Below are 25389 nucleotides of genomic sequence, written 5' to 3'. Positions count from 1 at the left end.
CATTCTACTGACTAAAACTTAACTTTAGCAAGTTACAATCTTTGTGTGAGCAGGTTTTTCACCTACAGTCAGTTCCCAGAGACTTCAACCCCTTTGGCTGAAGGACCCAACTCTCCCAGATTTTGAGGACTCTGGCCTCTTTTGTCCCCAAGATGATGTATCTCAATTAATCAATCCCTGTTTCTGCTTGTATTTCATTAAAGCCCATTGTCTATTTAGCCAGAAAGGCTTCCTGGGGATAAAGCCTCCATCCTTTGTCATAATCGTTAAATGGTCATCTCCCTCACTTGCTAGTTTAAGGGCTTCATTTACCAGATATGTAAATGTACTCTCCTGGTTTCTGGCCTCACCTGGCTCAATTTACATTGGAGACACAGTCAAGCAGGCGAAACAACATTCGTTTGTCTAGGACAGACTGGGCTTACGCACTGCTTGCCAAACATGTTAAGAACGTATTTCCAGCACACATCTCTAATTCTTTACACACATCACACAATAACATTAACGACCAGTATCTTACCAGTTTGGATAGGATACCTTACGTGACACCTTTCAGATACAGATTATGACAACAGTGTGTTGGGGGCAAGGAGTGCACCAAGTGTTATGCGTTACGGTATGGTATGCCCTTCACCAGTTGGCGCTGAAGAGCTCCCAGAATCACAGCTAGGTCTCCACTTCAGAGATGACTACACTGGCAGAACTTTTAACTGTGTGCATTTGGGCGTTCAGCAACTTCTATAGTAGGGCTGACCCTGAAAGAACTCTGTTCACCTTTAATATATACTCTGTAGTGATTGCCTAGCCAACATAAAAACTCTGACGTGACAGAATCTTAAAGAGAATTTTTAATATGAGCATTCTGGGTAGGTGGATAGAATCTTTTACAAGACTAAACCTATACCTTGTCTAAGACTTATTTAGCTATGTTACCTGAGATACTCCTGCTCTGGCCTGATGAGCTTTCTTCTGATCACCCCAGTTTCCAGTAGCCAATGAGTACTTCAAACCATCTGATATAATCCTTGTTTTAATTGCCAGTTCCAAGTTAAAATCTTTCCCTCTGTCAATAAACTTCTGTGCATATATTCTCACTTCTTTGAGCAAATTTTTAAACATTCTGTTAAAGAAAGCAGAAAATGTAATTGTTAGAAGCCAGGAAGGGTAATTGTAGTAACATTCTGTAGCAGGTCAATTTAATCTAACAGATTTATGGAGAGTTCTTGAAAACAGGACACAGAAAATAGAAGTGAAATGCTTCACAGGAGTCAAAATAGAATGACATTTTTATATGGATAAGGATTCCATCCACGGTTACATTAGGCAGCATAAATATAAAGGCATATAAACTCCTCATCCTACAGGGCATAAGCCAGCAACTAATTGCCTGGAGTTCAGAGAAGTTTCTTCCTATGGACAGGTTACTCCATAATTGTACATCTTGTACCTTCCCCTGAAGAATCTGAGACTGGCCAAGGTCTGAGAGGATATCAGAATTGAAACAATGGTCTGTTCTAGTATGACAGTTTTACATTCCCAACAACTATTACATGAAATCAGACCCTCTAACATTGGAATACCATTCAATGGCTACAGTTTTGATCATCATGCTTACCCTCTGAACAAGAATGCAAGCAATGGCCCTGCCAGATCAAGTCTTTTGTTGCCATAATGATCTCTGTCATCGAGTTCTCTTCTGCCCAGAGCTGCCAGTAGTAATCTATGAACCATGTACCTAATAAGATAAAGAGAGACAACTTACTTTGTATTTTAATTAGAACCAGACATTCATCACCAAGACCAGACAACTATTTACAGGACATATCCACTAGGGGTGCCTATGAATTGTCAATCCTAAATCAAATGAAATTATTGCATTTCTAAACACAGACCTCTTTACCAGGTTAATAAGCACAAGTCCTAAAAACCCATTCCTTGTTTAAGTCAATACAGACCCTAAAGGAGATTTATTTATTTATTTACACACACACACACACACACACACACACACACACACTCTACCCCATTTTTGGATTGGACCTTCACCTGGCCAACGAGTGTGCTTTTTCTCTGTCTTCTATTGTCAAATTTAGGCCCCAGTTAAGTCAGCAAGGCTCTGCATGAGCATGGGGGCCACCAACTGGCTGAACTGGGGCCTTGGGCTCCTGATGCAGGGACTGCCTGCCTGTATATCATTAGGCACTGAGCAAGGTGATACCACCCAAATAATTTTAGATGGCCAAGAATACACTACATGGCCTTACAGTCAGTCAGTCATCAGCCTGCACCACAACTACACTATCAACTCAAGCAATAAGTTAGCAACACAATAGAACCTCAGAGTTATGAACACTAGTTATAAACTGACCGGTCAACCACACACCTCATTTTGAATTGGAAGTATGCAATCAGGCAGCAGCAGAGATTTAAAAAAAAAAAAAAAAGCAAGTATAGTAGAGTATTGTGTTAAATGTAAACTACTAAAAAAAATAAAGGGAAAGTTTAAAGAAAGATTTGACATGGTAAGAAAACTTTCTGGCCTTGTTTCATTTAAATTAAGATGGTTAAAAGCAGCATTTTTCTTCTGCATAGTAAAGTTTCAGAGCTGTATTAAGTCAATGTTCAGTTGTAAACTTTTGAAAGAACACCCTCCAGTGTTATGAACAACCTCCATTCCCGAGATGTTCGTAACTACGAGGTTCTACCGTAGTGTCTTTATTTAGGTCACTAACACCACATTCAACTTAAAATCCAATTTCTCATTATTTCTGCCATTTCAATGCTGCAAGGATTGGGTTGCAAACCCTACAGTAGTATTATTTTGAAAATTGTGGAAACATTTCTACCAGTCTTACATTTCATAAATATCTAAACTAAATTTTGAATCAATTTTGAGTTGAGAGTTTCCCTTTCAGATTTCAGAGTAGCAGCCGTGTTAGTCTGTATCCGCAAAAATAACAGGAGTACTTGTGGCACCTTAGAGACTAACAAATTATTAGAGCATAAGCTTTCGTGGGCTACATCCGAAGAAGTGGGTTGTAGCCCACGAAAGCTTATGCTCTAATAATTTGTTAGTCTCTAAGGTGCCACAAGTACTCCCTTTCAGATGTATGACACAGCATTTAAGACAAAAAACAGTCATACCCCAGAAAATAGGCCTTTTTGGTTTCACAAAAGTCACTGACACCAACATGTGGAAGCATTTCCTTCTGTAAAACTTCTTTCGCATACTTAATTCTTTTCTCTTTGGTAACACCAGGCTTTGCACCTCTTGACCCGATGAAGTTTAATGCAACATTCTGTTCCTGGATGACAAATGCTTCATCCAAGGAAGGTTTGACCTAATGCACAAAAAGGAAGCAAAATCATTGCATCAGAGGGGGGGGGGGGGGAGGGAAATAGATGAAAACATCCATGGATGATTCAGGATTTCAGTTGCATAGCTGTTTATAAAAATTATTTTCAGGAAGTTCTAGTAATAGACTACGTTTTACATAAAAATTCCAAAAAAAGTTATTTTTTTCCAAATATAATTCTCCATTATATTGCAATAACTGATTTTTTTTTATTTTATTTTTTAAAAGGGGCAGCAAGGAACTTATTCAGATATTCTAGAATAAGACATGAATACAAAAGTGGCAGTGCATGTAGAATTATTTTCTGACGTTACAATTAAGCATGTTTCATCTAAAAGTAAAATTTAGTGGGTGATGACAGTTTAAATAAAACCTTCATATACTAGGATATTAATACCAAATTAGCTAACATGATGGCAGTCACCACAGACAATGCACCTCCAAGTAAGAAATACTTCTAAACCAGCAAATGATGATTGGATCTTTAAATGTTCACAGGATTGTATCATTAAACATGATTTCAAGCTACTTCACAGCTAAGTAGTGGGGGGGGGGTTTTTATTTATTTATTTATTTTTAAAACAGTACATACAGATCAGCTTTTTGTAAAAGACAACTGTGGATCAGTGTGGCCCAATAGGCAGTGCACCAAAAGATAGTTTAGACAGACAGACAGTGGGATTTTTGCCACTGATTACAATGGGAGCCGGATCAGACCCTGTAACTGAATAGTAAACAGCGCTCTTCCATTCCCACACAAGCACTTCGGGTAAATGTACATTTACCATAATTGTTTTATGCAGAGAACTTTTATTACTTTAACCAATGCAAAAAAACCTAACATATTTAAGATTCAAGTGGTACATGAGTCTTAAAATTACAACTGGGATATAGACAGGATGCTTTGAATACAGTAGAAGTAGACAGACAGACTTTAGCTCACTTAACATCATGACCCATACCATTATTTAATATACATTACCATTTCCATCATCTCAGGATCTTCAAAGTCATAAATTATGTGCTCTAAAATGTCTCTGTCAGATACAAAACCTAATGCACGGAAAACAATAATGATGGGCACTTCTTGTTTGATATATGGTAGAGTTGCTACAATACGCTGACCAATAGCGCTCTTCTTTGCACCCTAGAGGGGGGACAAGGTAGATCAGTCTCAAATGCATTTGATTTCAAACAAACCAACTTTTTCTGGACTTCAAATGGCTTGAATAAAGTACTTATCTCTCTTGAATAAGTATGGTTTTTGAAACTGAAAAGAATTACCATCTACAAAACCATAAATATAAATATAATTAGGTCTGTCCCATTTCTAATACATCTGTTTTTAAACTATGAATGCCACAGAGCAGCTACTGAATAACATTTTTCATCTTATTCAAGAGGTTACAATTACATACATTAGATTTGAAAATCTAATCACAAATACATATTTAATAGACTATATATTTGATTACACTCTTCAAAGCCAACACACAGTTTCTCCAAAAAACCCTAAACTTAAATACCATGAGATACTACATAAAGAAAAAACACCAAAAAGTCTTAGAAATTTTCAGCCCAAACATAAGCCAAATATAAAATATCCACCATTATTAAATTATCTGTCATGCATACCTGCCCTCCTCTGGCCAGCATGCTAACCCATATAGTACTAGTTGGTCGAGAGGAATTCTCCAGGCAGGATCTACATTCTCCTGTGTAAGCATATTTCGAATCTTTCTTTGCAAACACATACACTGTGTTTGTAGCCATCTTCTCTTGAGCAATCAGAACCTATATTGGAAACAAAAGCATTGTTAATAACCAGATAAGAGTATGTTTACAGTAAGTAAATATAAACATGCAATACCTGTAAGATGTTTAGTTTTTAAATTGACTTCAAACCCATTACTATTTTTTGTCAATTTGCCAATCTTGTTCTTACCCAGCTATTAAAATCTAGCTTGTACTGTACTATCCTTATTGGCAGTGCTGTACAATAGCTTAATAGTACTTGTTAAGCTCTCCACATAACTATATGCACATTGTTATGTGGTTAAAGGCTGCTTGTTTTGCTGGTGTTTTTTACCTTTAGAAGAACAGAGTTCTAAGGAAATACAGTGTAATAGTATTACTTAATATATCACACCAAAAACAAGGGACACTCCAAGATCACAGGGGTTTATAACACATTTATTGCATTTTCTAGTAGTGATGCATTTAGATACTGCTCCGTAGAGGTCTTAGAATGCCTTAAGGGTTAGCATATTGTATCTGAAAAAACTGTAAAAATGGCATCAGAACATTGATTCCATGTTTGTTGTCTTAATTTCCATGTCAAATATGCTCAGTGCACAAATAAAAAAAATTCAACTGCCAGCCTTGAGAGTCAAATTAGGGTTTTTTTCTCATCACACCAACAAATTATGCCTTTATTGACAGCTGTGCAGTCATAGTGCCTTCAACGCATTTACATAGGTGCACATTAAATGAACTTGGCAAACAATTTAATTGATGAGGCACATGATGGAACAGAATTTACTACTTATGCTGGTTCTGCTGAATAAGAATAAAAGTAGCAAATACTTATTTTGTCACTAAAACAAGTACATACAACTCTGAATAACAAGGAAAAGGTTTGTTGAGTTAGAAGGTGCCATTTTTATACTGCCACTTTTCAGAGTTAGATCAGAACTACAGTGTTGGAACTGGAAACAAAACTATCAAAAATGGTTTAAGTAGTATTCCATAAAAAACAAACAGTTTTCTGATCGGTAGAAAGAGGAACACGTGTCATAGTAGAGCCATTTCAATGTGTAATGTGGAATTTTCAGTATTGGTTAAAAAAACAAACAAACAAACATTTCTTCATGTGAAATCTAATTATTTACCTTTTCTGATCCATTAATAATGAAATAGCCACCAGGGTCAAGAGGACATTCATTCAGTTCACAAAGATCACGATCAGTCAAGCCATTCAACAGGCAGTATGTTGAACGGAGCATGATAGGAATTTTTCCTATAAAGGTTTTCTGATGCTGTGTCTGTAACTGGTCCTCTCCTTCTTTAATAACTGTTTTAGTTATGTCCACATACAAGGGGGCAGAATATCTATGAAAAAGAAAATACTACATGACTATATTACAGGGGTGGCCAACCTCCAGAGCCACATGCAGCTCTTCAGAAGTTAATATGCGGCTTCTTGTACAGGCACCGACTCCAGGGCTGGAGCTACAGGCACCAACTTTCCAATGTGCCGGGGGGTGCTCACTGCTCAACCCCTGGCTCTGCCATAGGCCCCCTCCCCTAAGCCTGCCACGCCCTCGCTCCTCCCCCCTCCCACAGCCTCCTGCATGCCAGGAAACAGCTGATTGGGAAGTGCAGGGAGGGAGCGGGAGGCGCTGATCTGCGAGGCTGCAGGTGGGTGGGAGGCGCTGGGAGTGGGGTGGGGGAGCTGCTGACGCATTACTGTGGCTCTTTGGCAATGTACATTGGTAAATTCTGGCTCCTTCTCAGGCTCAGGTTGGCCACCCCTGCTATATTATAACATTAGAATCATAGAAGATTAGGGTTGGAAGATACCTCAGGAGGTCATCTAGTCCAACCCTCTGCTCAAAGCAGGACCAATCCCCAACTAAATCATCCCAGCCAGGGCTTTGTCAAGCCTGACCTTAAAAACCTCTAAGAATGGAGATTCCATCACCTCCCTAGGTAACCCATTCCAGTGCTTCACCACCCTCCAAGTGAAATAGTTTTTCCTAATATCTAACCTAGACCTCCCCACTGCAACTTGAGACCATTGCTTCTTCTTCTGTTATCAGCCATCACTGAGAACAGCCGAGCTCCATCCTCTTTGGAACCCCTTCAGGTAGTTGAAGGCTGCTATCAAATCCGCCCTCACTCTTCTCTTCTGCAAACTAAATAAGCCCCAGTTCCCTCAGCCTCACCTCGTAAGTCATGTGTCCCAGCCCCCTAATCATTTTTGTTGCCCTCCGCTGGACTCTCTCCAATTTGTCCACATCCCTTCTGTAGTGGGGGGGCTATTCCCAATAGAGGGGAATCACTTCCCTCGATCTGCTGGCAATGCTCCTACTAATGCAGCCCAATATGCCGTTAGCCTTCTTGGCAACAAGGGCACACTGCTGACTCAAATCCAGCTTCTCGCCCACTATAATCCCCAGGTCCTTTTCTGCAGAACTGCCACTTAGCCAGTTGGTCCCTAGCCTGTAGCAGTGCATGGGATACTTCCGTCCTAAGTGCAGAACTCTGCACTTATCTGATGAGGTTCAACGAGGACTTCTTTTGGCCCAATCCTCCAATTTGTCTAGGTCACTCTGGACCCTATCCCGACCCTCCAAAGTATCTACCTCTCCCCCCAGCTTAGTGTCATCTGCAGACTTGCTGAGGGTACAATCCATCCCATCATCCAGATCATTAATGAAGATGTTGAACAAAACCGGCCCCAGGACCGCTGCCTGGGACAATCAGTTTGATACCCACCACCAACTAGACATCAAGCAGTTGATCACTACCCGTTGAGCCTAACGATCTAGCCAGCTTTATATCCACCTTATAGTCCATTCATCCAATCCATACTTTTTAAACTTGCTGGCAAGAATACTGTGGGAAACCATATCAAACAAAAGCTTTGCTAAAGTCAAGATATATCACATCCACCACTTTCCCCATATCCACAGAGCCAGTTATCTCATCATAGAAGGCAACCAGGTTGGTCAGACATGACTTGCCCTTGGTGAATCCACGTTGACTGTTCCTGATCACCTTCCTCACCTCCAAGTGCTTCAAAACGGATTCCTTGAGAATCTGCTCCATGATTTTCCAGGGATTGAGGTGAGGCTGACAGGTCTGTAGTTCCCCGGATTCTCCTTCTTCCCTTTTTTAAAGATGGGCACTACATTTCCCCTTTTCCAATTGTCCGGGACCTCCCCCGATCACCAAGAGTTTTCAAAGATAATGACCAATGGCTCTGTAATCACATCAGCCAACTCCCTCAGCACCCTTGGATGCATTAGATCCGGCCCCATGGACTTAGAACATAAGAACATAAGAAAGGCCGTACTGGGTCAGACCAAAGGTCCATCTAGCCCAGTATCTGTCTACCGACAGTGGCCAATGCCAGGTGCCCCAGAGGGAGTGAACCTAACAGGCAATGATCAAGTGATCTCTCTCCTGCCATCCATCTCCATCCTCTGACGAACACCATTCTTACCCATCCTGGCTAATAGCCATTTATGGACTTAGCCACCATGAATTGATCCAGTCCCCTTTTAAACATTGTTATAGTCCTAGCCTTCACAACCTCCGCAGGTAAGGAGTTCCACAAGTTGACTGTGCGCTGCGTGAAGAAGAACTTCCTTTTATTTGTTTTAAACCTGCTGCCTATTAATTTCATTTGGTGACCCCTAGTTCTTGTATTATGGGAATAAGTAAATAACTTTTCCTTATCCACTTTCTCAACATCACTCATGATTTTATATACCTCTATCATATCCCCCCTTAGTCTTCTCTTTTCCAAACTGAAGAGTCCTAGCCTCTTTAATCTTTCCTCATATGGGACCCTCTCTAAACCCTTAATCATTTTAGTTGCTCTTTTCTGAACCTTTTCTAGTGCTAGAATATCTTTTTTGAGGTGAGGAGACCACATCTGTACACAGTATTCGAGATGTGGGCGTACCATGGATTTATATAAGGGCAATAATATATTCTCAGTCTTATTCTCTATCCCCTTTTTAATGATTCCTAACATCCTGTTTGCTTTTTTGACTGCCTCTGCACACTGCGTGGACATCTTTAGAGAACTATCCACGATGACGCCAAGATCTTTTTCCTGACTCGTTGTAGCTAAATTAGCCCCCATCATGTTGTATGTATAGTTGGGGTTATTTTTTCCAATGTGCATTACTTTACATTTATCCACATTAAATTTCATTTGCCATTTTGCTGCCCAATCACTTAGTTTCGTGAGATCTTTTTGAAGTTCTTCACAATCTGCTTTGGTCTTAACTATCTTGAGTAGTTTAGTATCATCTGCAAACTTTGCCACCTCACTGTTTACCCCTTTCTCCAGATCATTTATGAATAAATTGAATAGGATTGGTCCTAGGACTGACCCTTGGGGAACACCACTAGTTACCCCTCTCCATTCTGAGAATTTACCATTAATTCCTACCCTTTGTTCCCTGTCCTTTAACCAGTTCTCAATCCATGAAAGGACCTTCCCTTTTATCCCATGACAGCTTAATTTACGTAAGAGCCTTTGGTGAGGGACCTTGTCAAAGGCTTTCTGGAAATCTAAGTACACTATGTCCACCGGATCCCCCTTGTCCACATGTTTGTTGACCCCTTCAAAGAACTCTAATAGATTAGTAAGACACGATTTCCCTTAACAGAAACCATGTTGACTATTGCTCAAGAGTTTATGTTTTTCTATGTGTCTGACAATTTTGTTCTTTACTATTGTTTCAACTAATTTGCCCGGTACCGACGTTAGACTTACCGGTCTGTAATTGCCGGGATCACCCCTAGAGCCCTTTTTAAATATTGGCGTTACATTAGCTAACTTCCAGTCATTGGGTACCCAAGCCGATTTAAAGGACAGGTTACAAACCTTAGTTAATAGTTCCGCAACTTCACATTTGAGTTCTTTCAGAACTCTTGGGTGAATGCCATCTGGTCCCGGTGACTTGTTAATGTTGAGTTTATCAATTAATTCCAAAACCTCCTCTAGTGATACTTCAATCTGTGACAGTTCCTCAGATTTGTCACCTACAAAAGCCAGCTCAGGTTTGGGAATCTCCCTAACATCCTCAGCCGTGAAGACTGAAGCAAAGAATCCATTTAGTTTCTCCGCAATGACTTGTGCCTGTCCAGCTTTTCTAAATAGTCCTTAATCTGTTCTTTTACCACTGAGGGCTGCTCACCTCCTCCCCATACTGTGCTGCCTACTGCAGTAATCTGGGAGCTGACCTTGTCTGTAAAGATCAAGGCAAAAAAAAAAAAAAAAAGCAGTGAGTACTTCAGCTTTTTCCATATCATTTGTCACTAGGTTGCCCCCCCCATTCGGTAAGGGTCCCACACTTTCCCTGACTTTCTTATTGTTGCTAACATACCTGTAGAAACTCTTCTTGTTACCCTTCACATCCCTTGCTAGCTGCAACTCCAATTGTGCTTTGGCCTTCGTGATTACACCCCTACATGCTCGAGCAGTATTTTTATATTCCTCCCTAGTCATCTGTTCAAGTTTCCACTTCTTGTAAGCTTCCTTTTTGTGTTTAAGCTCACCGAAGATTTTGCTGGTAAACCAAGCTGGTCACCTGCCATATTTGCTATTCATTCTGCACATCGGGATGGTTTGTTCCTGTGCCCTCAATAAGGTTTTTTAAAATACAGCCAGCTCTCCTGGACTCCTTTCCCCCTCTTATTAGCCTCCCAGGGGATCCTGCATATCAGTTCCCTGAGGGAGTCAAAGTCTGCTTTTCTGAAGTCCAGGGTCCATATTCTGCTGCTCTCCTTTCTTCCTTTTGTCAGGATCCTGAACTCGACCATCTTATGGTCACTGCTGCCCAGGTTGCCACACACTTCTACTTCCCCTACCAATTCTTCCCTGTTTGTGAGCAGCAGGTCAAGAGGACCACAGCCCCTAGTTGATTCCTCCAGCACTTGCACCAGTAAGTTGTCCCCAACACTCTCCAAAAACTTCCTCAATTGTCTATGCACTGCTGTATTGCTCCCCCAGTAGATGTCAGGGTGTTTGAAGTCCTCCATGAGAACCAGAGCCTGTGATCTGGAAACTTCTGTTAGTTCTCTGAAAAAAGCCTCGTCTACCTCATCCTCCTGGTCTGGTGGACTATAGCAGACGCCCACCACAACATCACCCTTGTTGCTCTCGCCTCTTAACTTAACCCAAAGACTCTCAACAGGCTTTTCTCCAGTTTCATACTGGAGGTCTGAGCAATCATACTGCTCTCTGACATACAAGGCAACTCCTCCACCTTTTCTCCCCGCCTGTCCTTCCTGAACAGTTTATACCCACCCATGACAATATCATTACAATATGAAGATAATGCATTCTAAACTAGAGAAAGCATAAAATAAAGGACTGATAACGTTATTCCAAGAAATGTTGGTACTGTTAAATTATATTACTTGGTAATAAAGTGCCAATGATCTTTTGTACTTAATACTCAAGTCGTTTGTTTTAAATATAGGGAAGTAATTCTTCCTTTTACAGGGCATAATTAAAATTAGAGAAAATCCTATTAATTTAAATTGCAGATTTGTTCCTTCATGGTCTCCAACAACTGCTAAGGAGCTTTTTCTTACGTAAGATTTCTCAGTCTGGCTTCATTGGGCATCATGGGTGAAGGTGCGCCATCTCTTTCCCAATGCGTAGGCTTGGAGAGATAGATTTGTTCAAACTTCAACAGATATCGTGGCTGAAAATAACCCAAAATAACTCATTTTAACAATCAGAATGGCAAGTCACAATATGCATGAGAGAATTTAGGGCTTGTTTAATACATATACAATGCCACACACAGAGATCCCAGTTCACAGATTAGAGAGGTAATCTCTTTCTATATGTCTGTAGACAAACTGCACTTACAACACTTCACTGGATGCCTCATTAACGCAGATGTAGGATAAACTTGAGAATTCAGAAAAAAAATATCAAATGATTAAGATCTGGAAAGGTTGACACAAGTCCTAAATATGTACAGATTCTCTTAGCCATGACTAAAGATATTGGGCAGGAGAGGATGCAAAAAAAGAGAAACAGAAGACGGTCTCCAAGTAGTTTGAAGAGTTCGTAACACTAAAGAGGGAGAATAGTTATTTAGCATGCTACAAGGGATTATTCACTAGCAAGAGTGTGATAAAACTAAGGAAAGGGAAGTTTTAGGAAGATTACCAGGAAAAAAGTTTTCTGACAATGAAATCTATTAGTCTCAGGAGCAGTGATAGAAGCAGATTGTTTATTTACAAACCAGACAAATTAGGAGAAAAAAACTATTTTAAGGGACAATCCTGCACTGGCTTGGGTTGAGAATGGTGGTGGGAGAAGCAGATTAAAATGCCCAACAGGTCTTGCCCTTCTCACATACTTGTCTATGGATTTGCACACATTTGCTGAGCTAGATGTTTTATTGTCTAGTAAGATCAGATCACATTACAAAATTATTTTGCCTTCACAATATAACATTAATATTTACTGCACCAGCAAGGAAATATGTAAATATGAATTTATAAGGGTATTAAAAATCTACTAAGATACAAGAACTTCAAACTTGAAATCACAGTATTTATTTTAAAAGATATCCTGTAAGAGACATTAAATATATACACGACTGTTACTCCCAAACCAGTCTAAATCAGAAGTACACGGAAAAAAAAGTCCTGGAATTGCTCAATGGCACGAAGCCAAGACTATTTTATTTACATATATTTCTATTGTGCATATAACTGTAGCATCTCAATACACTACACTATGCTACCAAGTGGTAGATGAGAATTTGACTCTCCGTGACTTCTTGCAGGTGGTGGAAAGGGAAGACTAGGAGTTATGTGAAGATGACACAAAATTGCAGACAAAAGCCTTATGTCAGTGCAACAGCATGCTTTTCTGGATTATCTGGCGATTTCCACATTGCATAAGCTCTGGTGGGAGCAATTCTATCCATTCATCCAGTAGTAAGGCATAAAAAGACCTCTTGGCAAGAGAACGGGGGGAAAACGGAGAGAGAAAAACTTGGACTTCAGCAGGGTGCACATTCTCCTTATGGCCACTTCTTATGCCCCAAGTATCAGTTTCCTTACTCAGCTGGCCAGGGCACCACCAGATATAGATGCACACTGAGCTGATCTGGTAATGGAGATGGATAGTATAAAAAGGAGAAAACCTAATTATAGCTGCTTCAAGAGCTGTATTTCAGATCATAAGCTGTTCAAGTTTTCCCACTGTCATTGTCGGTTTCACGAATGAGTTCTGACAGTTTCTAACTCTGTTAAATGTAATATGTTCAACAGTGGAATTCAAGTCATTCTTTTAATATACTTATTGTTTGCGTTGGTTTACTATAGCCTAACATTAGCAACTTTATTTATGACTGAAAAGGCACTTCCATTCCAATCCCTATTATGGATAGCTCACTTTTTTTCAGTAAGTTGCACCTTATGATGAAATATTTCATACTTGGCTCAGAAGTTTTGCTTTAGTTTTAGTATTTGTACTACCACAGCACCTAGGAACCCCAGTCATGGAGCAGGACCCATTGTACTAGGCACTGTACAAACGCAGAACTAAGAGATGGTTACCCCACCTCAACGGGCTTACAATCTAACTAGAAATCTATTTAGTTATTTTTCAGAAGTTGTTACTCTGTGTGAAGGTAAGTATCTTTTGGTTACTAGAACTTGTATCAAGATCTTCACTTCGCTCCAGACAGCTTTTCTTTAAACTTGATATGAACTGTGTCCAGAAGTGTAACATTCACTTGGCCTAGATTGAAAACAATGTTTTGAAATTAAGTTCGAGAATGGCATTCTGATCACATGTAGCGCATCATGCTTCTGGAGTTAAGGAATACAATTTGGTAACGTGCCAAATGAGAATAATGAGAGCTAAGCCCTTTTGAATATCTGGCCCCAGATGCGGGTGCTGAAAATTTTTGAAAATCTAGCAGGAAATGAATAAAGGTTAAAAAATTTGATATTTCTCGCCCCTGATAAAGTTCATTATGGTCATACTATTTTTGCCAAAAGCGTTATGAGTTTCAACTGCTTTAATGACCCATTCATTCCCCCAAGTCCCCATTAGTAGCATATGCATTTCTTTTTAACTATATCATGCACTAATTGACTGGATGTGCTGCTGCAGCCTTCAGCTGTTCAACTGTAATAAGAACTCCCAGCACAATTTTCATATCTGTACGATTAAAAGAATGAAACTCTGAAAAGATCCCTCTTACTGGCTCTTCAACTTCCCCTGTGGCATGCTGAGCTTCAGCTTGTAGATCAATAGGTGGGGCATCTTCTACAATTCTCTGCACAGACATCTGAATGAACTCATCGAAAGAATCCAGCTGTTGTCGGACCAACCCCTTCTCATCAAAATAGGAGCTTAGAAAAAATAAGGCACATTGAATTAATCAACGAAAATTCTCAGTTTACATATTCATAAACTACGTTAATTATCAGGTAATGTTTAAAAATTCAAGATAAACATACTGTAATTAATCAAAGGATATTATTGCTATATGAAACAAATCTTTGCTTGTATTTCAACATTGTACCGTGGGAAGAAAACAATTGTTCCAAAGAAACTTTCAAAAAAATAGACAGTAATATTTATGCCCAGATCCCGCAACTTTGTTCCCTATTGACCCACATGCAAGAAGCTGTGGGATCAGAGCCTTAACTTACTTACCAATTCACTATGTTAGCATTATTCTTAGCAGTAATCTCATAAACTTAGCTCTACACTCACAAGCAAAAATGGAAAATATTGTGTTAGTGCTGAACTTGCTATGAAAAACCTTTCAGATTGCTTAGGAAAGCAATGACTTACAAAACCATTGACCTTTGACCATTTATACACACGACCAGTGGTCTAAAATCTTATATTCTCTCTTTGTAACAGTTCTTTCATTCTTAAAGAGAAAGGATTTATGATTTTGGACATGAAATCTTGGAATTTCCATCACAATAAGTTATCTAATACTAATAAATATTATATGCTGTTTTAGCTAAGGGTACACTTGCCTGATTACTTCACTATTCTTAACATTTCTTAGAAAGTTTGATAAAGTTACCTAATAACTATCCAGCATGCTTCTTGCCATAAATCTGGAGTGATTTCATCATCATCTTCATCATATTGCATATCTACCAAGAAAGCAGAACACTCAAATCAGTCTTTCTATTCATTCATGGTTTTTTTGGCTGTATATAGCTTCTAAATAACCAAAGACTGTACACAAATACATTATTTTTCTGCAATCTAGTAAGCTTAATACAGGGGTTCTCAAACTGGGGGTCGTGACTCCTCAGGGGGTTACAAGGTATAACTTGTGGGGGTCGAGAGCTGCAGTCTCCACCCCAAACCCCGCTTCGCCTCCAGCATTTATAATAGTGTTAAATATTAAAAAATGTGTGTTTTGTTTTTTTTAATTAAAAGGGGGGTCGCACTCAAAGGCTTGCTGTGTGAAAGGGGTCACCAATACAAAAGTTTGAGAACCATTGGCTTAATAAAACCTGTAAGAGGGATAACAGTAGGCTGTGTTCATAGCTTTCCTGTCATACTTGGACTGTAAGCTCTTTGGGCTGGGACCATCTTTCATTCTGTACAGTAACTCCTTGCTTAACGTTGTGGTTATGTTCCTGGAAAATGGTACTTTAAGTGAAACGATGTTAAGCAAATCCAATTTCCCCATAAGAATTAATGTAAATGGGGGGGTTAGGTTCCAGGGAAATTTTTTTCACGAGACAAAAGACTGTGTGTGGACAGACACACACACACAGTATAAGTTTTAAACAAACAATGTAATACTGTACACAGCAATGATGATTGTGAAGCTTGGTTGAGCTGGTGGAGTCACAGGGTGGGGGAATGCCTTACTGCTAAATGATGAACTAGCACTCAAGCTGAACCCTCAAGGCTTATCCCATTGTTGTTAATGTAGCCTCAGACTCTACATACAGCAAGAATGGAGGGAGGGGAAACAGCATGGCAGAGAGAGACAGAGACAAACGCAGTCTGTGTGTGTGAGAGAGAAAAAGAGAGATGGGCATTGCCCCTTTAAGTACCCTGACCCCACTGTAAGCACACTGCCTTTTTAAACAGATCAGCACGTTGAGACAGCAGCTGCTGCCAGCAAGCTCCCTCCGTCCTCCGTTCTGAGCCCTGTCATGTTGTCGTCTCCCCCCTCCCCAGTTGGAGCGTGGGGCAGGAGCATGGGGAGGGGGACACCCTGACATTAGGACTCTCCCTTCCCCCACCACACACAGCAAGCAGGAGGCTCCTGGGAGCAGCTCCAAGGCAGAGGGCAGGAGCAGCACACAGCAGTGGGGGGAGGGACAGCTGAACTGCCAGCAATTGGTAGCCTGCTGGGCAGCTGCCGCACAGGGAACTTAGGGGAGCAGGGAGCTAATAGGGAGGCTGCCGGTCCACCGGTTCCAAGCCCCCACCAGCTAGCTCCAACAAGCTGCTCTTTCTGCAAGCAGTGGACAAAGCAGGCGGCTGCCAAACAACATTATAAGGAAGCATTGCACAACTTTAAATGAGCATGTTCTCTAATTGATCAGCAACGTAACAACGTTAGCTGGGACAACTTTAAGTGAGGAGTTACTGTATTCACTCAGCACTTAACACAGTGGAGTCCTGGTCCATGTCTGGGGCTCCTAAGCACTACGGTAACACATATAAATTACAATATTTATTATCTGGAACACGGAAAAGTTTTATTACTCCACTGGTCCTTGAGAAAAAGTAGGCAATCTATGAAGGCTTATTATAAAAACGAACTTTTATGGGAACAATAGGATTCAGTCTACTTTGTTTCCTAAGGTTAAGTATCTGTTCCTAACACTTTACCACCACTCAGCAGAATATGCATGACAGCACGCAAAACTTGTGCTATACTAGAGTACCAATTAATTAATGAGCTTTGCATTGAATTCAGACTGATTTAAGTCAAAAGAAAGATTTTTATTGAAGTCAGTAGGCTTTGGATGAGGCCCTTTATGACTTTGGTAAAGATCAATTAACTTTCAGTTGTATCTTAACAGATGTTTCAGTTTCCTGTTTATTTAGGAACCATGGACAAGCTATTTCAATATCTAAGCATCTTTCAAAGTTTTTGTTATGCTAAAACACATTTTTCACCTGTAGCATCAAGAACATTGGACACTCATGCAGATATTTAAGTTTTGCCCTCACACTTTTTAATTTACAGAAAATACTGAATACTAAATACGGTCAAAGGTTGAAACTTTGAAAAACAGGAGCCTAATACTAGGATCCTCAATACATGCCTCCATTTTTCAAAGCACCAGTTTCCCATCAGCTACTTTTGATTCCAGTAGGAGCTGCTGTGTGCTCAGCACTTTTGAAAACCAGGTCACTTGTTGAAATGCCTAAGTCCAAGTCTACACTAGATTCACAGATTCCAAGGCCAGAAGGGATCGTTCTGATCATCTAGTCATAGAACTTCCCCCAAAATAATTGCAGGAGCATAAACAATCTTGAGTTAAAAATTGCCAGGGATGAAGAATCCACCACAACTCTTGGTAAATTATTCCATTGGTTAATTACTCTTACTGTTAAAACCATACACTTTATTTCCAATCTGAATTTGTCTAGCCTCAACTTTCAGCCATTACATCATGTTAGACCTTTATCTGCTAGACTGAAGAACCCATTTTCAAATATTTGTTCCCATGAAGGTATTTACAGACTACAATAAAAATCACCCTTTTGTTCAGCTAAATAGATGGAGCTCTTCAGCTCCATCACTATTAGGCTCGTTTTCCAATCTTTTCATCATTCTGATGGCTCTTCTCTGAACCCTCTTCAGTTTAACAACATCCTTCTTGAATTGTGGGCGCCAGAAGTGGACACAGTCCAGCAGGAGTCACACCAATGCCAAATATAAGGGTGAAATAACCTCTCTACTCCAGATTCCCCTGTTTATGCATCCCAGGATCGCATTATCTCTTAGCCACAGCGTGGCACTGGGAGCACCTGGTCAGCTAATTATTCACCACATCCCCCCCATCTTTTTCAGGGTCGCTGCTTCCCAGGACGGAGCCCCCCAGCCTGTAAGCAAGGCCTGTGCTCTTTGCGCCTGGCTAGAAGCACTGACACTTAAGAAGGACTTGGGTACAGCTGCGGCTCCTCCAGCGACCCCTCCGCCCCCCGTTGCAGCCCCAGCCCCACAAGCGTTTCTGCCCCCACAGCCTCGCCGGCAGTGAAGCGCAGGGACTCGCTCCACCAGGGTCCCTCCCCACGGCCGGCTGCGCTGCAAGGGTTTGCAGGCCCGACCAGGGGCCCCGGGTCTCGTGCCCGCCCCCCAGGTGCACGCTGCGGAGACAGCCTCCCCTCCCCCGGCCCCGAGCTCCCGGCTGAGGTGACGGGACCGGCCCCCCAGGGCACGGCTGTGGCGCGTTCACCTTCGTCCGCGTCGTACATCTTGGCGGCGCGGGTTGGTCTCCACTGCAACTACCGACACAGGCCTGTCGCCGCGATGGAGGGGCTGCGAATGCGCAGGCGCATGACACTAGGCCGAACTGCGGTTGCGCACGATTTAGATCCCGCCTCCTTATCGCACTGCAGCTGCGTGCGGCTCCAGGATCTCCCTTCGGCTGCGCACGCTATGAGCTGGCCTCCCACCCCCCACTCCCGTTCGCACTGCGGCTGCGCGCACACTTCGCCCTGTGGTCCCTCTGAGCCGCCTCGTGACCACTTCCCGAGGAGACTTGAGGAACGCGCTTGCGCGCAGCTCAGGTGAGAGGCGCGAATGAACTGCGGAATGCGCGTGCGCATTGAGGCGGGGTGGCAAGTACCATTCTCCCAAAATAGGGGCGAGCATAATAGAGCTGTTCCCGTCCCAGCCGAGGGTAGGTTAGAGTGTTGAACGTGCCGCACGCATGGACTGGACTGAAGCATGGCGGAGATTCAGGGCTGTGCCCAGCTGTAGCAGTAGGACACCACTCCACCCCCTCGTTCAGGGTCCGAGCATCATGCCAGGGGTGCTGCCAGCTCGCACAATTGTATTGCAAGGCTTGCAGTAGTGGGTGGGTTACAGAAAGACCCAGCCCTTGGAGTCATGGTGTCAAGCGGGGGTCCCTGCTTTTACTCTACTTACAAAAATGTTTCCAGGCCTGGTGGAGAAAAGCTTGAAAGCATCACCCTGGGAGGCTGAGCCAGCAGAAGGCAATTAAACCCAATCCAAGAGCTAGCAACATCTCATGGTTTTAAAATCAATCTGACTTTTGATTTTTGAATCCTTGAGGCTGGCAGTACTAGGTCGGTGGTTTCTGGGGCTACTCATCTTGTTTTCCTGGACAGAGCCTCTTTTTTGAGCCTCCGTCTTCTGTCCTGGTGGATTTTTCAAATAACAGGCAATGTCTTGGATTCTTGCAGAGCAGATGCTGTACCTCAGAAAGAGCCCTGATTGATCCGCTTCCAATCGGTTCCTGCCCTGCATCCACAGCTGATTGATCAATTCTCCTGCATCCGCAGTTGCTGGATCCCTGCCCCCAGCCCTGGGGAAGGAGTCCTGCAGGGAGGGGCTGCCTGACGGACATCACTGCATCCTGAGCTTGTGCCAGCTCCCCTGCCACCGTGACAGGGAGTGACACTGCCCCCCACCTCCAGTGATTACCCCTACTCAGGGGTGAAAGTAAGGCAGTACAGCATACCGGTAAAAAGTAGCCACCAGTACCAGCCCGTACTGCTGACTTTAAAGCGCTACCACGGCAGCGCTTTAAGGACCCTGCCGCAGCAGCGCTTTAATGTCGTTGCCCATTTTGCGCCCCCCTCCCTCCCCCGGCCGCCAACCGGGGGGGGGGGAGGCAAAAGATGTAGCTGCCCTGGGGCTGCAATTTAAAAGGGCCCGCAGCTCCAGCTGCCACTACCGCCCTGGGCCCTTTAAATCATCGCTGGAGACCCGGGCGGCAGGGGCTAGGCAGTGCAGATGGGCTGGGTGGGGGATGTAAGAGCTCAATTTTACTTTCACCCCTGCCCCCACTGCATGTACCCCTTCCAGCAACCCCAACTGTACCTCCCCCAGCTCCTCCTACCCCAAGTTTTCCAACTTGTACCCCCACACACGTGCAGTGTCCTCTTTTGGGGAACCTGAAATATGGTAACCCACACATAGGGCTTTTTGCACAGGGCACTGCTGATTCAGGCTCCAAGACTCTTCAGTCATTCGAAGAGGGCCCTTACTCAACTTCTTGCTGAGTTGTTTGTATTTTGTTATAATTGAGTGAGTTACCAACACAGGCCCTGACTGAGTCATTTTGCAGTGAGCTCCAGAACCAGGCATGCTCATTGCAGGTTTAGAGCCACACTTTAGCCAATCCTCCTCCTCCTTGCATAGTGCTTATGATTGAAAGCATGGTTTTAAGATGATTGGGGCGGGGGAGAGAAGGTTTGCACTATTGTTGCTTGGGTTAAAACACTGTGATTGGTCCCACACCAGCTTCCACTGGCCACCACACGTTGAAATGCAGACACAAGCGCTTAAGCATTTCTCAGTTATAAAAAGGGAGTTTCAGAAGCACTGCTGTTTACCAGCATTTCTCAAATGCGGCCATCATGGCTACATGAAGCAATCGGGCTTTTCTTGCGGCCACAAACGCCTGGGCAGTGATGGGGGGGCGCAAAGCAGCGGACCCTCCCCCGGGGACCGCCAACAGTGGTTGGGCCCTGCCCCCTTCTGGAGACACAAAAGCTGGAGGAGCGGGCAGCAGGTGTGAGTTCCCCACCTTCCCTGGGGCAGTGGGGTTGGGCTTCAGCCCTGGGGTGGCGGGCGGCAGGCTCCAGCCACAGGGATTTGGGCTCCATTTCCCAGCTGCACAGTGACGGGCTCTGGCCCCAAGCTCACCCGCCATCAACCCTGGCCCCTGCTGCCTCCCCCAATGTCCCATTGCCTTTGGCCCCCACTGCCTCTGTACTGACCTCCTCATCCAGGACTTAATTTGTCCCCAGGCTTGCTGGGGCTGAGTAAGCCTGCTGTTAAAAGTAATATTTGCACGTTTGTTAATATCAATTTTCACAGCAGACTGAGTAGCCAGCAAGTTTTTTTTTTTTTAAACAACCAAAAAAGCAAAAGAAACAAGAACAAAGACAAGAATGTGTAAAGCACCTTATTTGTGTTTCTATTCTGTTTAGGTCCAGTAAAGAATAGAGACAACTGTACACTATTTTTATTATTGAGGCTGCAAAAATAATCCCACATAAATAAATTACAATGATTCCTAGCGCTTTCCCACTGCCCCAGCTGGGGTCGGGCCCAGTCAGCACCCCACAGAGGGCAGGCCCTGGGCCTTACAAGCCCCGATTTACAGCCGGGGGAGAGAAGAGAGGCTAAGCCACTTGCCCCGGGTCACGCAGCGAGCCAGGCGCAAGGCGCTGGCATCACTGGCGCTGCCTGGCCCGGTGTGGGGCCCAGTCCCGCCCGGCAGGAGGCGCTGTCTCGGGCCGGGCTCTCCGCGTGGCCGAGGCCAGGGGAGCGGAGCCGCTGCCTCGCTTCTCTCATGTACCGACTGAGCCGCGCGCTGCTGGGGGCCCTAGCCCGGGCCCGGGCCCCGCCGCTCCGGCAGCCCCCGGGCCCCGGCCGGCTCCTGACCGCTGCCCTGCGGCCGGGGAGCCCGGGCGGCCTCTCCACCCGGACCCGGCGGGAGCCGCCCACCGCCCCGCAGCGCCCTGCGGCCCAGGGGCCGGGCGGCGAGGAGGAGCAGTTCGTCTTCCCCGAGTACGTGCCCGAGCCGGGCCCGGCGCCGGCCGGGGAGCCGCCCGCCGCCCCGAGCGGCCCGGAGAGGAGGCCGCGGGAGAAGCGGCAGCACCGGGTGACGGGGCGGCCGGACCCGTCGGTGCCGCCCAGCGGGGTGAGCTGCTCGGGCTGCGGGGCGGAGCTGCACTGCCGGGACCCCGCCGTGCCCGGCTACCTGCCCAGCGAGAAGTACCGCCGCCTGATGGGCGGGCAGGCGGGGGGCTCGGAGGGGCAGGTGGCCTTGGGGAGCTCAGAAGGATTGGGGGCACAGGAGGCCCTGGGAGGCTCGGAAGGATTGGGGGTTCAGGGAGTCTTGGGGGGCTCGGAAGGATTGGGGGTTCAGGGGGCCCTGGGGGGCTTGGAAGGATTGAGGGTGCAGGGGGCCCTGGGGAGGACGGGGGCACAGGAGGCCCTGGGAGACTCGGAAGGATTGGGGGCACAGGAGGCCCTGGGAGGCTCGGAAGGATTGGGGGTTCAGGGAGTCTTGGGGGGCTCGGAAGGATTGGGGGTTCAGGGAGTCTTGGGAGGCTCGGAAGGATTGGGGGTGCAGGGGGCCCTGGGGAGGTCAGAGGCGCACCGGGCCCTGCAAGGGGTGGTGTGTCAGCGCTGCTGGCTCCTGGTCCATCACCAGCAGGCGCTGCACATGCAAGTGTCCCGGGAGCAATACCGCAATCTGGTGAGTGCTGCCCTGCGCAGCCCCCCACGCCATGGACGCCGCCCCCTGGTGCTATACATGGTGGACATGCTGGACCTGCCCGACTCAGTGCTACAGGACCTACCTCAGCTGGTGGGTGCAGGGTCCAACATCCTGGTGGTGGGCAACAAGGTGGACCTGTTGCCTGGGGACTCTCCAGACTATCTGAATCGCTTTCGAAAACAGCTGCTGAGGAGCTGTGCCCGTGTGGGCATCCTCCCTGCAGTCCAGGGCACGGGGGGCCAGGTTGGCAGGACTGCGAGCCAGAACTTGGTGGATGTGCACCTGATCAGTGCCAAGACAGGCTATGGAGTGGAGGAGCTGATCTCCAAACTGCAGCACTCCTGGAAGTGCAATGGCGATGTGTATCTCGTAGGAGCTACCAACTCCGGCAAATCCACACTGTTCAATACCCTGCTGCAGTCTGACTATTGCAAGTCCAAAGCCCCGGAGGTGATCAACAGAGCAACAATCTCGCCCTGGCCAGGTGAGAGGGGCATGGATGGGGACTTTTATCAGTATCTGTTTGGACTAAGCTTTTCGGGACAAGGAGTGTCTCTTAGGCTTTTATATAGGGGCCTATTCCTGATTGTGGTCTCCTGGGTGGTGTTATTTATATAATAACTATTCCGCAAAAAAGTTGGTAAAAGAACTTTTAAGGTTGAAAAATCAAGCACTCCAAAGTTAACAAATGTCAGCGTTAAGCTTTCCCTTAATTCGGTCTCCTTGTGCATTTGTATTATGATACAGGCTTATTAAGTACAGGCATGGTAAATGGCACAAACCTTTGTTAACATAGAGTTACAGTTGTCTGGTGGTAGCTCAGGCCTTTCCAGAACTTCAAGTTCAGCAAAACTCAAACCAGGAAATACAGCCTTAACCCAGTGAAGCTGGCAATAGCCACTCGAAATCATCTGCATTCACTCTAAGCATTAGGTGTAGCTGTATGTAATGGGGGAGGAATGAGCTGGGACAGTTTGGAAGAGCTGTGATTGTGGTATGAGGAGATTTGCGGCTGAGTACCCCCATGTGGTTTTCAGAAGAAAGAGATGCGGGTTCCAGTCTGCATCCATTCAGTACAGCATTGTGTAGGTTGTAGCAGGGCAGTGGAAGCTTCTTGACATGGGCATTGTCAGTGGTGAGATGATATATGAGAGCAGCTGTGTGTGGATTTAATGATGGGTAGGGGAAAGTCCAGGTTTGGGAAATATCCTGTGTGCAAGTGTCAAGGGATTGTAAAAGGGTATGAAGCAGTTGTTAAATTTCACAAGTGTGATATTCTGTTAAGGGAGTAGGCTCATGTTTGAGCATAGGGTAAGTGCAGATAGCACCCGTCCATTAGAGGAAAGGCAGAGTGCCAATATTTGTGTTACTGGTGTGTTGGGGCAGAGTTAAGGTTGTGTGGGGTTTTACCTTAACTCTGTATTAACTGATTATCAGAAGTTTGAGTTTTGCTGAACTCAGCATTCTGGAGGGACACAAGCTATCGCCAGATAACCTTAATTCTGTGTTAACGAAGATTTTTGTCAGTGAATTTCTTAGTTTTTTAAACAGAAATGTTTGTTGGTAGGAGGCAGTGGTCATTTGGGCAGTTGTAGTTCTCACTTAAGTTTGCAGTTGATATGCTACTGTGGTTAATAATAAAAAGACTTAGCTTTTATCTAGTGGTTTCATCAATAGATCTCAAAGAACTTTACATATTCCCATTTCACAGATGGGAAACTGAGGCACAGAGGTGAAGTGACTTTCCCAAGATTACCCAGCCAGATAGGGGCAGAGCTAGGAATAGTCCCAGTCCAGTGGTCTTTCCACTAGGCCACTCAATTGCTATGTGATTCCTCAGTGCTCCTCCCCGCTCCTGTACATTTTGTTGTAGTGGAATGGGGATAATGGTCGTGCTTTGAAACATTTGCAGTGTGTAGCCGGTAACAGGGCCAGCGAGAGAAATTTCATCCGTGTTCTATGTCCCAAAATCTTGACGGTTTTATGACACGGTTGTTATAGCAATTTTAAGCATGTGAGGGAAGACTCGTGTGTCTCTCTCCTTCTCTGCCCCCTGCCACAGCATTCCCTGCAACATACAGTGCCCACCCTCAACATTTCCAGCTCCCCCTCCCATTCCCATCCCATCAAGCCAGCAGATGGCACAGCATGCCAGTTCTCAGGTCCTCACCTTTGTCTCCTCAGTGTGTTCTTGGTGCACGCACCCAGCATGCCTTTTTAAAGCTCTCCACCCAGAGGGGCAGGGGGGCTTCCACAGATCCTGGCTTACATGGCAGGGCAGAGGGGCAAGAGAAAGGGGCTAGACGCCCCCAGAAAGGTAAGAGGTCTCCAGAACCTGGTTCATATGGGGAGGCAAGGAGAGGGGTCAGACCACCATAGATGGGCTGAGCCCCTAGATCCTGGTGCACACACATAGGAGTAGAGAGAGGGGCTCAAGCACCATTGTGGGGACAGGACATCCAGGTACCAACTCACATAGAATCATCGAAGATTAGGGTTGGAAGAGACCTCAAGAGGTCATCTAATCCAACTCCCTGCTCAAAGCAGGGCCAACCCCAACTAAATCGTAGGGGGGTAGACCCTCACATCCTGGTGTTCAGACATGGAAGGGGATAAACCTCTGCCCCTATTCTTCCCCATCCCTCTGCCACTCATTCTCATGTCCCCTTCCCATTGTTCCTCTCCTGAGCCCCCCCCAGTCTCCCTCAATTCTTCTATCACCCATCCCCACTTATCCCCCCCCCTTGCTGCAGCCCCAAGCCCCTCACTCTTATTCCCCCCTCAAATGCCCTTCTGCCTGCAACCATTCACATTTCTA

At 44.8% G+C, this 25389-nt stretch overlaps 2 protein-coding genes across 2 annotated transcripts in view; one reads left to right on the top strand and one right to left on the bottom strand.

Moving 5' to 3' along the window:
• The window catches only part of POLR2B (RNA polymerase II subunit B), a 33360-nt gene extending 14726 nt beyond the window's left edge, over positions 1 to 18634 (bottom strand). Inside the window, exons 1-10 of the mRNA XM_065405781.1 lie at positions 18546 to 18634; positions 15188 to 15260; positions 14345 to 14495; positions 11700 to 11812; positions 6248 to 6467; positions 4992 to 5150; positions 4339 to 4503; positions 3145 to 3341; positions 1616 to 1735; positions 934 to 1120 (exon numbers count right to left, since the gene is read on the bottom strand). Of these exons, the coding sequence (XP_065261853.1) occupies positions 934 to 1120; positions 1616 to 1735; positions 3145 to 3341; positions 4339 to 4503; positions 4992 to 5150; positions 6248 to 6467; positions 11700 to 11812; positions 14345 to 14495; positions 15188 to 15260; positions 18546 to 18564 (1404 nt within the window). The 5' untranslated portion in view covers positions 18565 to 18634. The remainder of the gene's footprint in view (positions 1 to 933; positions 1121 to 1615; positions 1736 to 3144; positions 3342 to 4338; positions 4504 to 4991; positions 5151 to 6247; positions 6468 to 11699; positions 11813 to 14344; positions 14496 to 15187; positions 15261 to 18545) is intronic.
• Positions 18635 to 21638: 3004 nt separating this feature from the next.
• The window catches only part of NOA1 (nitric oxide associated 1), a 31140-nt gene continuing 27389 nt past the window's right edge, over positions 21639 to 25389 (top strand). The window contains exons 1-2 of the mRNA XM_065405096.1: positions 21639 to 22080; positions 22444 to 23055. Of these exons, the coding sequence (XP_065261168.1) occupies positions 21639 to 22080; positions 22444 to 23055 (1054 nt within the window). The remainder of the gene's footprint in view (positions 22081 to 22443; positions 23056 to 25389) is intronic.

Source organism: Emys orbicularis, chromosome 5 (genome assembly GCF_028017835.1).
Source record: "Emys orbicularis isolate rEmyOrb1 chromosome 5, rEmyOrb1.hap1, whole genome shotgun sequence".
Classification (NCBI taxonomy): domain Eukaryota; kingdom Metazoa; phylum Chordata; order Testudines; family Emydidae; genus Emys; species Emys orbicularis.
This window is presented reverse-complemented; position numbering and strand designations above follow the sequence as displayed.